The 15002-nt window shown below is 39.4% G+C and overlaps 1 protein-coding gene across 1 annotated transcript; it reads right to left on the bottom strand.

Annotated features, from left to right (window-relative positions):
- Nucleotides 1-312: 312 nt before the first annotated feature.
- LOC141549017 (olfactory receptor 13H1-like) lies at nucleotides 313-1254 on the bottom strand. The gene has a single exon (XM_074278376.1). It carries the CDS (start codon nucleotides 1252-1254, stop codon nucleotides 313-315), a length of 942 nt encoding a protein of 313 aa, XP_074134477.1.
- Between the last annotated feature and the right edge of the window lie 13748 nt (nucleotides 1255-15002).

The raw sequence follows: 15002 nt of genomic DNA on the forward strand, positions 1-15002 counted from the left end.
AGGATTATAGATAACTATTTTAGGGGTTGCTCTAAGGGGTAAAGTTCCTAGTCATATGAGGTAGGATTAGATAATTTCTCTAATTCCTTCTAATTCTGAAATAGCATTATCTATTCTCAATCTCAGGAAAATTAGGTATTATTTACTAAGTAGGCCCAGGGTGTGGTATTCAATAATGATCAAAAGTTAATTGCTAAGCTTAATTGAAATGAATTTATTGACTTGGAAAATATCTATTCTCTGACTCAGTTGTTCATTGCATTGCTCCTATGCTTTCACAAGTAGCCCACTGGAAAAAAATTTATAGAGCTTTCAAGATTTTTCTTTCCCTCTAGCCAATTTCCTGAGGGCACCTTTCACATCCTTATTCCTTAGGGTATAAATGAGAGGGTTCAACATAGGGGTAACTGCTCCATAAAATATAAAAATGACTTTGTCCTGGTCCTGAGACTCTTTAGATTGGGGCTTCAAGTACATATAGATGGCTGTCCCATAAAATATGGTCACCACTGTCAAGTGGGAGCCACAGGTGGAGAAAGCTTTGAGCCTGGCCTCTGTGGAGCGGATCCTGAGCACAGCTGCCACAATGCGGATGTAGGAGATGAGGATAAAGGTGAAAGGCAAGGGCAGAGTAAAAGTACTAATGACCAGCCCCAGGATCAGGCTCATGGGGGTGTCAGAGCAGACAAGCTTCAGCAAAGCTTGTATTTCACACATAACATGGTTGATGATGTTGTGCCCACAGTAATTAGCTGGAATGGCAATAATTGGCATTACAGACAAAAGGAAGGCACTGGCCCAGGTGCCCACAGCCATCTGCAAGCAGACCTGGTTGCTCATGATGACGGTGTAGCGCAGAGGGTTGGAGATGGCGACAAACCGGTCATAGGCCATGACAGCCAGGAGGAGACATTCAGTCATTCCCAAGAATAAGGAAATAGTCATCTGAGCATAACAGCTGGTGTAAGAGATAGTGGGGAAGTCCTTGAAACACTGGGTCAACACATAGGGCTCCCAGCTGGTGGAATAGCAGATGTCAAGGAAGGACAGATTGCTGAGGAAAAAGTACATGGGGGTATAAAGCTGAGGGTCCCTTTGGATCACAATGACGATGAGACTGTTCCCCAAAAATGTGACCAGGTAGAGGCACAAGAGCCCGGAGAAGAAGGCGGCCTGCACGTGGGGCCTCCGGGAAAAGCCCACTAGGATGAATTCTGTGATGTCAGAATAGTTAGTTCTCAGCAGCCCATCCATCGGGCCCCCCAACTGCAAGGGAAAGAGACAAAACAGAGCATCTTCTACATGGGAGCCGGGGGACAGGAAGAACTTTTCAGCGGCTTCTGGAATGAACATTCTCAGCTTTAAGTCAAAACTGGTCTGGGTTACTGCCAGAGGGTCAGGCTCATACTGCACATGTTGATGGAAGATGGAAAAAAGGTCTGGGGATTTGGAAAATTGTTTTCTTATGAGCAAACTTTGAAAGGTTTGCTATTTCTTTAGCCTGGAGAAAGGGATATAAGCTCTCCTTACCCGATGCCAAAACATTTAGTCTATTCTGTGACAGTGGCCAGAAACCACATTTGGGGTCAGAAACCCAGGATTCTGACTCCAAACTGAACATTTTTTCCCTGTGTGACTTTAGAAAGTCCTTTGATGCTCAATGCCTCAGTTTCTTCCTATGTAAAGTAAACATATTTAACTAGATGCCGTCTATGAAATCTTCCAGTTCCAATTGCTTGTTATCCTATGAAACACAGATTTGATCAATCATATTTTTGGTTGTCATACACAGGAAACATGGGGGTGATTAACTGAATCAGGCATTTGTTTTGGCCTCCTCATGAGGCACAACAGCTTGACCTTTTTGAATAAATTGGCTGGTCAATTCAAAAGGTTACTTTCATTCAAATAACTGGTCATTATTTTTATTCCATGATACCAAGAAGCTGATTTGACTGAAGTTTTTTTTATTTCTAATTAGCTATTTAGGAGAAACAACTGTCCAATTTAGACTATTCTGGAACTATAAATTGAGTAGGAGCAAGAAAGGTAAGGAAAGAATCAAAGATAAGCCTGATGTTTCTAGGCTGGGAGACCAGGAGAAAGAGACTGTAATTGGCCAATATGAGACATATTGAAAGTTGAGCTGCTCTTGGGGGAAAGATTCAGAATCTGATTTTGTTCTACTTAAGACTTTGGTGGGTAAGAAAACAAAGACTTCCTATAGGAGAAGAGAAGTTAAAAGTTTTGTGACAACCATGCAACTTAGGAAGGCTTTCCATACATAAAGAAAGAGTTGGGACAAAATAAAGCATATTGTAAAGTTAACATGACACCAGCTTAATCGAATCAATTCCACTCAACAAGTATAATTGACACTGATGATATAGATAAGCATGGGGATGTAAAAACACTTTAAGTTGATATAAATGATCATTTATGTTGCTTCCATGTCCTCCATACATTTCTGGATCACTGAATCATAAGTTGTACATTGAGATCTGCTAGTCCCACCCCTGTTCAATCACAGCATTGAGATCCGCTAGTCCCACTCCTATTCAGAGAAGGACAGAGAGACCAGATTGAGGAAGGTACTTACTGACCAGAAACACAGCTAAAAAGTGGCAGGGCTGGTACATGAACTAAAGTCTTCTGACTCGGTGACAATTCATATTCCATATGCCCCCAGGATGATTGTCACCTTCATAGCAGTGGATATTAGAGCAGAGGAGTTATTGAGAGCTTTTCTATCTCCTGGATTAGAAACCCTTCCATGACCTCTAATCTCTGCCCAGCATAAAAGCAGACCAACAACAATGCCTAATCTTATTTGAGGATAGTTGGATTTTGAATTGGAAGGGAATTTGGAAAATAACAAAGTCTCAGAGTTAAGGGGCTTCTGTAAAGTCACATTGATAGCTCTTCTGCCTTCAATGTCCTAAGTCTCCCAGTTTTCCTTTCTTTCTCTGACATGACCTTTCTTTCATCGCATTAGCATCCATTGTCCCTTCCCCTACTTCTGAACTCATTGCATCTACTACTTCCTTGGGCAGTCATTCAATGCCAACCAATTGGAGGCCCTAGTGTTATATTTGGCAAACTAAAGAAGCAGTTTGGCTAAAAAAGTCACTGAGGAGAGGTATTCCTTGTGGGAAAGAGAGAGACAAGCAAGCTAATATACTCACTGCATGGGGACAGGAAGGTAGCAACACCAAAGGATGTTTTCTTTAAAATAGAGAAATTTTGTCAGCAATGGCCCCTCTACCCACAAATGAATAAGCTTGATTCCTTTACCTGCAGTAGAAGTCTCAGAGAAACAGCTGTGGAAGTAAAATCTTCCTATGAGATGTAGGTAAAATTTTGAAAAATCCTAAGGATTTGGCTATTAGCTTCTATAGGCCGAACAGATCATATTTGAATATTCTTTTGGTCCCATCAGTGATATAATGGTAGTTTTTCGGAAACCCACCGTTGCTATCTGGAAGCCATCACTGAAGAGGTATTGGGCAGGACAATCACAGAATACGTGCTACATTAATTCATAGCATGCATTTTCCCCTACTTATGCAGATATTACAATGAATTAGAGAATGTTAAAGCTGGAAGGAACTTTAGAATGCATTGCATCAAACTCTTATATTTTGGAGATGAGGAAACTGAATCTCAGAGAAGCGAATTGATTTCCTCAGTGTGACACAGCTTCTAAGTGGTGAGACTGAACTGAAACCTAGTTCTTCTTCACAGCCTACGCTTAAAACCCTGATACTTCTGGCAGCAGAGAGTAGCCCCAATTAAAGATATTTGTTTTCAATTAGACACAGATCCCTGGGAAGTCTGGAGCAGGTCTGGGGCTTCCTAACTTCAACCTCAGAGAAATGTTGCCACTTCTGGGACTTCAGGGACCGTGTCCCTGATTTGCAATTAACAGGTACCTAATAGAAAGAGGGGAAGAGACAGAGGAGGAGACACTAGGTAGAGTGAGTGAGCTCATTAAAAGTCACATGTACTTTCCCCTGAACTTTGTAATGAGAGCTTCAGACATAGGTCTCATTGATAACACTTTCAGGTAAGGAAACGTGTTACTTTCTCCTACCTGCAGGAGGTCTGGGTAGAATGAGTGGGCTATTTCCTTGGTCTGCTCCCCAAACTCCTTTACAAAGCCATCTTAGGCTTGGGTCGTCCAAGTTCCAGTAGATTCAACAACCTTTTCAGTCCATTAGACTATTATGTTGGGTCGGACAGTTTTGCGGTCCACTTTGGGCTGGAAAAGTTATAAAACAACTTCAGAGATTCTTAAAATTTGAACCTCTCTAATGGGGAGAGGGACAAGAATTTATTAAATGCTTACTATATCCTAGGCACTTTGTAAATATTATCTCATTTGATCCTCACAACTCTGGGAAGTAGGTGATATTATTATCTCCAGTTGAGGAAACTGAGGCAGAGTTTAAGAGACTTGGCCAGGGTCACACAGCTAGTAAATGTCTGAGGGAGGATATGAACTCAAGTCTTCCTGATTACAGACCCAGTGATCTAACCCTCTGTGACATCTAGCTACCTAATTATTAATGTTTTTCAGCAGTCTTTCATGTGGTCATATGATAAGTCATATTTTATCTTCTAAAAACAATCTCTTAACAAATAATCCATTAGGCATAACTTCTCTTTTTGCATATTTTGTCTTTTCTTTTTTATCTTTAATAGCAGACTTTTATGAGAGACTTTGAATGCAACGATGATTTTCCATTCAACAGTTTCTCTTATTCAAACTACATGTTTGTTCAAAAGCTTTCTAATTTTATATAATTAAAATTATTGCTTTTATCTTTAATGATCACTTCTATGCACATTTTGTTGAGAATTTTACCCCAATCTTATTTGTGAAAAGCATATCCTTTTATTCTCTTCTAATTCTTAAATGATAAGATTTAAAAATCTTCAATGTTTATTAATATCTTTTGCTTTTACATTACCTTCATTTCTAACTATATTCCTCTCCTGCCCAGAGAACCACCCACTTAAAAATATTAAAAAAGAAAGAGAAAAAATCTAGTTCATCAAAAACGAACACATTGAGCAAGTCTGACAGCCCATGTAATATTCCACACCTAGTGTCTCCCATCTCCTTTCTTGATATTCATCATTTTTACAGCTGGGCAATATTCCATTATATTCATACACTACACACTTTGTTTTGTCACATTCACATCTACATAGTTTCTAGTTCCTTATTTCTACAAAAAATAATATAATGAATTTTTTGCTATATCTGTGGCCTTTCTTTTTATTGCTGACCCTCTTGGAGTTTAGGCCTAGTAGTGGGTTCTCTGAGTCAAAGCCTTTTCACTTTCTTAATCTAATTCCAAACCATTCTCCAGAATCACTGGATCAGTTCACAAGACATGTAATCTTAAACATGCAAGGTTACGCATCCAACTGGTACTTCCAAATATATATATATATATATATTTTAATAATAGCTTTTTATTTTCCAAACATGTGCAAAGATAGTTTTCAACATTCGCCCTTGCAAAACCTTGTGTTCCAAATTTTTCTTCCTCTCTCCCTCCAACCCCCTCCCCTAGAAAGCAAGTAATTCAATATAAGTTCAACAATGCCATTTCCAAGTATACTTTTGAAATTTTGTAGAGAGTAATGGTGGAATTTGACTTGTGTTGAAATTCCACCACATCCTTACCTTCAATATTATCAGTATTTTCTCCACCAATGCCAGTTCCTATTAACATAGTTTTATAAATTGCTGTGGTCAAACATTTTTATCACTTGTTGGATACTTCACTGATGATGAGTCTCTTTTTGACTGGGCCTTGGGTAACAGATAGAGTCTAGGACTGAGTTTAGACATGAAGACCTTCTAGCTTTGTAGGATCTAGTTGCATTCTTATGACCTAGAACACCAAGGTATCAGAGGAGGATTTTTACTAAAGGTCCAAGCTCCTTGATAACAAGACCTTTTCTGTTTGTTTGGTTTGCAAACCCACCAATGGTGAACACATTGACTTTCATATTTAACAATTGCTTGTTGAGGTGACTTGAATACAATCTAATTCCACTTCTTGCTATAGAGTAGATTTGGATTCGTGAAAGCTCTCCTGATAGAGCATAAGCCTGGGGAGGTCTTGGCAGGCTAGGAAGGTTTGGACTCTGGCTGTTGGTCAGTAGGCAATAATTAAGACACCGTCCTAAGTGCTGGGAATGCAAGAAAGAAAGGCAAAACGTTCCAGCCTACAAAGAGCTTACCATCTAATGGGAAAGAAAATATGCGAACAACTATATACAAACAAACTATATACAGGATAAATAAAAAGTAATCAACAGACAAGAGATGCTGTTTAAAAGCTAGGTAATGATTGGACTGTCTGTTTATTGTATTGAGGACCAGCAGAGCTAAACCCACATGTGGGTCACTAGGTTGGCCACATGGAAAGTGACATTTCAGGTTACGGTGACTTCTCAAGATCCTCTGCTAAGATATAAGAGGTTTGGCATTTGCCTCAATGGAAGGATTCTCACTCACATTGATAAGATTGTAGTTCTCTGCAATATTAAAGCTTCTTTGTGTATAGATATAGGTAGTTTATACGTATGTGTTTATTGTTGTTTGGCTATTTAAGTTCTGAAATATCTGGAGGCCTCTAATGGAGAAGATAACATAAAAGGAAGATGAAAAGGTGAGGTGGCTGCAGGAAGGTATCTAAAACAGGGGCATCCAGAGGAGTGAGCCTATGGGGCAATTAGCAAGTAGCAGCATTGGGTGCTCTCCTCAAACAGGTTCTGGGAGGAGCACTCCCACCTTCCAATCAGAAGGAAGGGCTCCAGAGACCAAGGATATAGAAGTTCACAGGAACACAGCCTTATGGGAAATGAATAGCCCACACTCCTTAAATGGGAAGTGTGTTACAGCTTTATTTCCACTAACTTCTACCTGAAATTTAACTTTTTACATTTGAATGAAGATGACAAATATTATTCTGAGATAGAACCATAGGCTTCACCGGTCTGCCACCAAGATCTCTGTCTTGAAAAAGATTTGAGAATCCCTATTGTAGAACAAGTTCATTCTTGGAAAGGTTAGACTGGATGACCTCTTAATTCTAGTGTTTTCCCTCTGTTAATTATTTCCTATTTATCGTGTGTGTGTGTGTGTGTGTTGTCTTCTCCATTAGATTGTAAGCTCCTAGAAAGCAGGGATCGTCTTTTGCCTCTTTCTGTTTAGCAAGGTCCCTGGCACACAGTAGGTGCTTAATAAATGTTTACTACATTTAGCAGAGATCAACAGTGAGATCAACTGCTCTCGTGAATCTCTCTGGGCATTTCTGTAGTGGAGAGTTAGCTTAAGGCTGTATGTATGGTGAAAAGGGTATTGGAAAAGGGAGAGAATCTGGGATTTGGGAATTCTTCCTTCTGACCAGCAGCTTCCTCAATCGCACTCTCTCAGTCTCTAGATCCCTGTCTCTTCATTCCCTCTAAATTATTCCCAGTTTCTCATTGTCCCCTTTCTTTCCCTTCCCTAGTCATTTCTTCTCCTTACTTTTCTCATTCCTTTAATCTAAATTCTTCTTCAGTCTTTCAATTTCTTCAGCCTATTCCACTATGTGTGTGTATTTGTATATGTTTATGTGTGTACCATGCATTAATTAATCCCTAGAGAAGTGTTAAGGTCTTCTCCTGTTCTCCTTGAGAAGTAGACATGACTAGAATTCATAATCAGATTTTAGAACCAGGAGGGTTCATAAACATTTTGTTCATGTTCCTGCCCTGAAGGACAAGGAGTGAGGAAAGGGGTGGGGGAGGGAGCAAGCTAAATACCTAAAGGCTTCAATGGGTTTTGGGAGGCCTCAGCAAATAGTAAAGGAATATGAAAGGGGCAGAGTTATGCTGGTAAATGTTTAACAAGTGGCTCTCTAAAATCAAATGTATGCAGAATGTACTTCCAAGTTTAACCTGAGTTATTAATATTTTCTCTATCAGTTTATTAAGTCTAAAAAACCAAAACAATAAATCAAGCCTTGTTCTGTATTATGTGCAAATTTACAAGGTTCAAATGCACACACTAAAGTTTAACAATCAGATTTTGGGGGATTGTTCCAGCTGGCTCCAGAAGTTCTCTGAGATGGGTGTAGGGTTCAAGGAAATCTTTGGCTAGATTGCAATCTTCCTAGGATGTTCTTCTGTCCTCTTGGGAGACTGTCTCCTCGTTTTCTGAGCAATGACAATTTATCTTGCATTATTTTGATTTATTTTTCCTTAGTCATGGAGTAAATTTGCAAGGACCCTGGTTTTCCTTGGGGTGGGAACCTAGCAGAAACATAGTTTCATAGTTTCATAGCCTTAGTGGCTGGCCTGCCTGAACTGCTGGAATTGAAGCCAAAGCCCTTTTGTGGTGAGTCACCTGCTGAAGAGCTTGGGTGACTTTTATAAGACATTACAGGTTCATTGCTGGAGCCGTACTCACAGCTCAATTAGACTTGGTACAGTTTCCAGGAGAGTAGGTAAAGTAAGAGAAGGCATTGAAATAGGACTTGAACGAGAACCTAAGATCCCTACCTTTCCCCTGATGAACAAGAGGAGGAAGTATGACATCAGGGAGGCAAGGGAAATGTACACATATGTCAGAACTGGAGACCTGAAAAACTGGAGGCTTGGAGGCACCATATGGTGAGAACACAGGTTCACAGAATGTGGAAGGGATCTCAAAGACCATCTAGTTCTCAGAGAACGTATCTGGAGACCCAGAGACATGGAGTGACCAGCTCAATGTCACACAAGAGCACCAGAGCTAGATTTTTATCCTAGGTTTTCACAGCCCATGCCTGGTTTTTTTCCCTATTGTGCTGCCTCTCTAGGGATGAGGTTTATAGAGTACAATAAGAAATTTAAAATTAAACAAAAAAAAAATCAAATGGGCTTTATACATTGTGATGTGGAAGATAAAGGAAAGATGGTACTTACTCAGGTCATCTGATCAGCCCAGACCCCAGACGTGGGATATATTGCTCCTCTTGGATCAATCTCATAGACAGCTCCCAGTCAGAGATTCTGGAGAAAGGCCAACATCCAGGGAGACCTTCAGCTTATGTGGGATGGAAACTTTCAGTTCCCTGACCTGTGAAATCCATACAGCAAAGGACAGTGATTAGACATACCACGAGCCTGGAAATACCTTGGAGCCCTGACTATGGCTCTATTGCATTCCCAGCTGTGAAATCCCTGGAACTGGATTGAGTATTCTTTCTTATGTTACTCTCAAAGCTCCAGAAATAGAGAGAGGTCCAGGCCAGGAGCCAGGAACCAGGGGTTCTGGGCTCCATTCTTTCCCCAACACACTGTGCAACTCAGGGGGAGCCAGACATCGGCCTTCTGGGCTTGGAGATGGGAAGAATCCACTTTTGTCTGACACCCCTCATGGGGCCAAATGTATGAGAGATTGGGTACACAGAGAATGGGAAAAGCCCTGAATGGGTATGAGCACTGGCTATCTGTAATACTTATCTCTGGCTGGGCTGCTGATGGTCTGTGCTGTGTTGGGAAACTCTCAACCTTCCTGCTGTTTACATCGCAAAACTTGTGCATGAGCCATCATCAAGAAGCAAAGTAACACCCTTAGGATCATGGATTTAGAGCTAGGAGGGACATTAAAGACCATCTAGTTCAACTCTCTCATTTTACAGAGGGGGAAACTATGTCTGATGGAGGTTAAGCAGCTTGGCCAGGTCATACAGCTACAAGTATCTGAGGTCTTGTAGTGGTTCTGTTACACCCTGATGATCTTAAAAGAAAAAATGGAAAGAGAAGAATATATTGTGGGTGAAGGAAAGGGAAGGATATAGAACATTACCTCATAATCAGAGTATAAAAGTAGAAGTCTACATAAGAAAGGGGGAGGGATGTTGACCCTTTGAACCTCATTTTTATTTGAACTAGTTAAAGGAGAGAAGAATACACACAAAGAGTTGGGTATAGAAATACATTTCAGTCAACTGGGAACATGGAGGGAAAGGTGAGAAGTAAGAAGGGAGAATTCAAGGAAAGGCAGCTTAAGGGATAGATTAGGACTATGCAGAAAAAATCTTTAAGAATGGGAGAAAAATTATACTAATTCTTTTTGAGGTGGTAAAGGATTGGAATCTCTAATTGGAAAAGGGCTGAAAAGTAGAAGTCTATAAATGTGATAGAATACCGTTGTATTGTAAGAAATGATGGAAGGGACAGTCTCAGAGAAACCTGAGAAGACTTGTATGAACTAATGAAGAGCAAAGTAAACAGAACAAGGAGAACAATTCACATAGTAATGACAATGTTGTTTGGTTTTTGTTTTTGAAGAGAACCCATAACATCGTAGGGTGATGTTTTGATTTGTGTATGAATTGGATTTCAGTGAGGCAGAGTTGCACAAAGTTGTCGGCCTCACTGTCTCCTCCAGAGTCATCCGAGTCCAGTGGCAGGACTAAGCTGATGACTGGCGATGGCCCGGGATGTGGGGATGACCTTGTTGCCTGTGATATCTGAGCAAGTTCTAAATGCTCCACAACGCCTGCTTTAGCTGCCTTCACTGTTGTTAGAAAAAATTGTTCTCATCTGCCCATTCCACCAGGGAAGTCTTTACGTACTTGGCGTAGACATCTCTCTAACTTACTGATGGTTTTGAGGCCTATTGGTTACCCTCAACCTGGTTTAGTCCCTCCTACTGAAACAGTTTTACCAGAGAGCAGCTGCTGCACATGCTACAGCTTCGAGGACATACAGGTGAGAGTTGAGTGATATATAGACATCAAAAATGAATGGACAGCCTTGAAAAGGGTGCTAGTCCTCCTTGGACAACCTATACATCCCAGGGATGGCAATATGGTAAAGAAAACAACTTTGAAAGAATTAGAAATTCCAGAGAATTCATGATGAAACATACTAGTCACCTCCTGGTAGAAAGCGTGAAATGCAACATATACATGTATATGCATATATAGATAGCCATTATGCTAATTTATTTCACTTGATTATGAATGTTTGCAACAGGATTTTGGGGTGGGAGGGAGAGAAGGCAGATTTTTTTTCTGATTAAAAAATTTAATTTTGAAAAAATTGCAAGGCAAAAAAAGAAAAAATATATTATCTCCATGATTTGGTGGTAGGATATCTTGTGGCTTCTAGAGTGGGATAATCTATTGCCAGCACCCAGCTTACACTTGCCTAAAAAATCAGAGTTCACCCGAGAAAAAGGTTGAGAAGTTTAAAGTAAGTCTGGGGCTTCCTAATTTCTGCCTAGGTGAAATATTGCTACTTCTGGCACTTTAGTGATTATATTCCTGATATACTTAACACAAGATGGGGAGAAATTCCAGTGATTATATTCCTTTTTTGCAACTAAGAGACACCTAATACAAGATGGGGGAAGAAACAGGGGCTCTGTGCCTCCAGGATCAAATACAAAAGCCTTTGTTTGGCATTCAAAGCCCTTTATAAATCTACCCAATGCCTACCTTTCCATCCCCCCACCCCCACATACTCTTTGGTCCAGTTACCCTGCCCTCCTCACTGTTTCTCCCATAATACATTCCATCTTCTAGCTCCAAAAATTTTCAGTGGCTGTCCCCCATGCCAAGAATGCTCTCCCTCCTCACCTCCACCTCTTGCTTCCTTGACTCCCTTCAAATCCCAGTTAAAATACTACCTTTTATAGGAAGCCTTTCCTGGTCTCCATCAATCCTATTATTTCCCCTCTATTTCTCAACTCCATTTTATCCTGAATTTAACTTGTTTGTACTTTGTGGTTTATGTGTCATCTTCACTATGTTGGGAGCTTCTTGAGAGAAGAAATTGTCTTTTGCTTTTTTTTGTATGTATCTTTAGTGCTTAGCATAGTGCCTGATGCATATTAGGTATACTTTATAGATCTTTAGTGTCTGACTGGAGAAAGAAGAGGCATCCTCGATTAAAGGTTACCTACTTTCCCTTGAACTTTGTAATAAAAGTTTCAGATTTCTGATTCCATTAACACTAACTCCGTTCCATGGAAATGAGATTCATTCTACTTGTTAGAGACTTGGGGAGGTGATATTTCTTTGGTTCACTCCTCTAGGCCCTTTTATGCATCCAAGTTAGACTAGGCCCTCTTAGGTAGCTGGACTTGGATATTCTAAGTACTTGGTTATACCGAGAACTCTTAGTGGACTCATCAACCCTTTCAGGCCATTAGAGAAGTATGTTAAGGACCACCATCTTGTGGTCTACTACTTTTGGCTGGGGTGGGTGGTGAATGAAACAAGAATGGAAAGCATCTCTTTGTATGTAAGTATAACCTACAAGGGATTCAAGATATTTCTAGGCTTCCCCACTTTTCTCTTAAGCATTCAAATGAGCTTAGCTGTGGTTGGGAGAGACATTTCCCAAGTGATTTTCAACTTGAACAGGGACTTTTGCACTTAGTATCAGGAAGCCAAGAATAAGTCTATACTAGAGCTAACCAACATGCAACCACATGTGGCTGTAACACTGCTGAGTGTGGACCAAACCAGATTAAAATGTAATTGGGAAATGTTTTACAAAATAAAATAGCCAAAAAACATAGATAATAATATATTTTAAAACTAAGGGACAGCTAGTTGGCATAGTGGATTCAAGGAGGACCTGAGTTCAAATCTGGCCTCTGATACTTACTAGCTGCATCACCCTAAGCAAGTCACTTAAACTCAATTGCCTCAAAAACAACAACAACAACAACAACCAAAACCAAAAATCTAATTCAATATACAGTCTGTAGGGATTCTTATGTACAGTTTAGGGTCCCTCCCATGTTACTATATGAGCTTGACACCACTGGTTTACACAAATCACACTCCTTGTGACCTTTCTGATTTTGTTGAGATAGAAAATTTTTAAAATCTTTTTCCACTTAACGATATTTTATTTTTGTCAAAGTACATGTAAAGATAGTTTTCAATAGAGATTCTGAAATTTTCAAATGAAAGAAGTATAAATTCAACTAGACATCTGGCTATTTGAATCCTTCTGCCCACAAACAAATGGATTTCAGCCCTTCACTTATGTGCTGTTTTGCAGTCAGTGATAATAATGATTTATTTAGTACTTTATGTTTTGTAAAACTATATGTATTATCTCATTTGATTCTCTCAATAGGATGGGTAAGTAGGGGCTACTTTTAGCCCCATTTTATAGATGAATAAACTGAAGCTAATAGACATTAAGTGACATGCTTAGTTAACACAGCTAGTAAATGTCACTCCACACCCAAAACTCTTATTTATTAGTTTCTTCTTATGCCAAATGTGGAGCTGAGACTAGGTGGCCTCTGAGATTCCTTCTCTCTCAATCTATGACCTATGACTTTGGTCAAGTCACTTTTTTGGGCCTCATTTTCTTCCTATGACAAATGAAAGAGATTTACTCAATGGTCTCTGAGGGTCTTTCCATCGCTAAACCTATACTGTGTGCTTCTAGGGTTCTCTTGAATTTTTCACTTTTCAAGTTTTGGCTTTATTCCATTTTTGACATAGACTAAGTGCTACCTGATTTATTTGTGTGGTGGGACTTGAACACAAGACCTCCCAGTCAGACAATTAGGTGACAGGGAAAGAACTAATTATGCTGGTGTGGGAAGAGATTTGAATTTTTCCCCCAACCAACAACTATCATGATCTTAAAAAATATTATGAGCTAGAAAATCAAATGTAAATATAAACATTTCCACACACAAGAAAAGGAAAAAAAGGAAGATTGTCTCATGACTCTCTTAATCAGCTTGTTTTAAATGTCCACACAAAGATATACATACAGGGTATACATATATGTGCATACATATATACCTACATGGTATACATGCACATGGATACAAGATATATACACATATAATTAATGTAGTAGTTCTAACGCTGCTCTGCTTCTATTTATCATCTTCTGAACTTTCACTTCCTTCTGATCTTATCTGTGTATTTTAAAATATTTCATAGATGGTCATTCAAAGGGCACTACTATAATTACTTTTGTCTTCCCCACTGGCTCCTTCCCCCTAAGATAAAAGGCGTCGCTTAAAACAAAGATGTGTCATCAAACAAAACAAGTCTATGTTCTCCTGATAATATCTGGCAATGTCTGTCTCATTTTATACCTGCAATTCATTACTTCTCCACCAAGAAGTGGGAGACACGTGTGCTTCATCATCAGTCTCCCACAGTTGTAATTGGTTATTGCATTTATTAGATTTCTTAAGTCTTCTTATGATCTTTTAAATAGATGGTAAAGTACTGGTTCAGTTGGACTTCATTGAATAAGGAGATCTTTTTTGGGGGGGTACATATAATTGCTAAAAGATGGCATTTATCAAGACAATAATTGTAGTTTCTGCCCTCAAGGATACTCAGCTCTACTGATGTTAGCAAAATTTCTAATTAAGTAACAAAGATGCAGTGCTTTACTATTTCAATGTTTGGTTATTTTGCTCCTTTTTGCTTTCTACCAACATCTTCCAATGTGGTCTTTGACAGTGATATGGCTAAAAAAGAAATCACTGAATTACAATCAAGCTAGTGATGACCCTCTCAGAATTCAGCTAGGCTAGTGCTTTGATGGAAAACTTGCAGTTCATTGTTTGGCTCAGACTCAAAGCGTGCTAATGCTTGCTAGAGAGTTGCAGGAAAACAATCTTCCAGAACGTCTGGGGTTACTGTGTACCTTTCTAGACCATCAGGTAGGCATTTGGCATTACAAAGATGTAAGTTTATTAAAAATGCATTCTATAAGACAGAAGCAAAAGAACAACATACAAAATGACTACAGTATTTAAATAAAGACACCAGGAAAAGACAACAAAAATTGGGGCGAATGCAATGGCTAATGGTTCAGTGATTCCAGATGGCTGAGGTTAAAACACTCTTTCTTCTTTTCTGTTAAGAAATGGTAAACCATAAGAGTGGAACGGTACAAGAGCTGTCAAATACAATCTCTATATTAAATAGTTTTGCTTAACT

This window comes from Sminthopsis crassicaudata, chromosome X (genome assembly GCF_048593235.1).
Source record: "Sminthopsis crassicaudata isolate SCR6 chromosome X, ASM4859323v1, whole genome shotgun sequence".
In the NCBI taxonomy this organism is placed as follows: domain Eukaryota; kingdom Metazoa; phylum Chordata; class Mammalia; order Dasyuromorphia; family Dasyuridae; genus Sminthopsis; species Sminthopsis crassicaudata.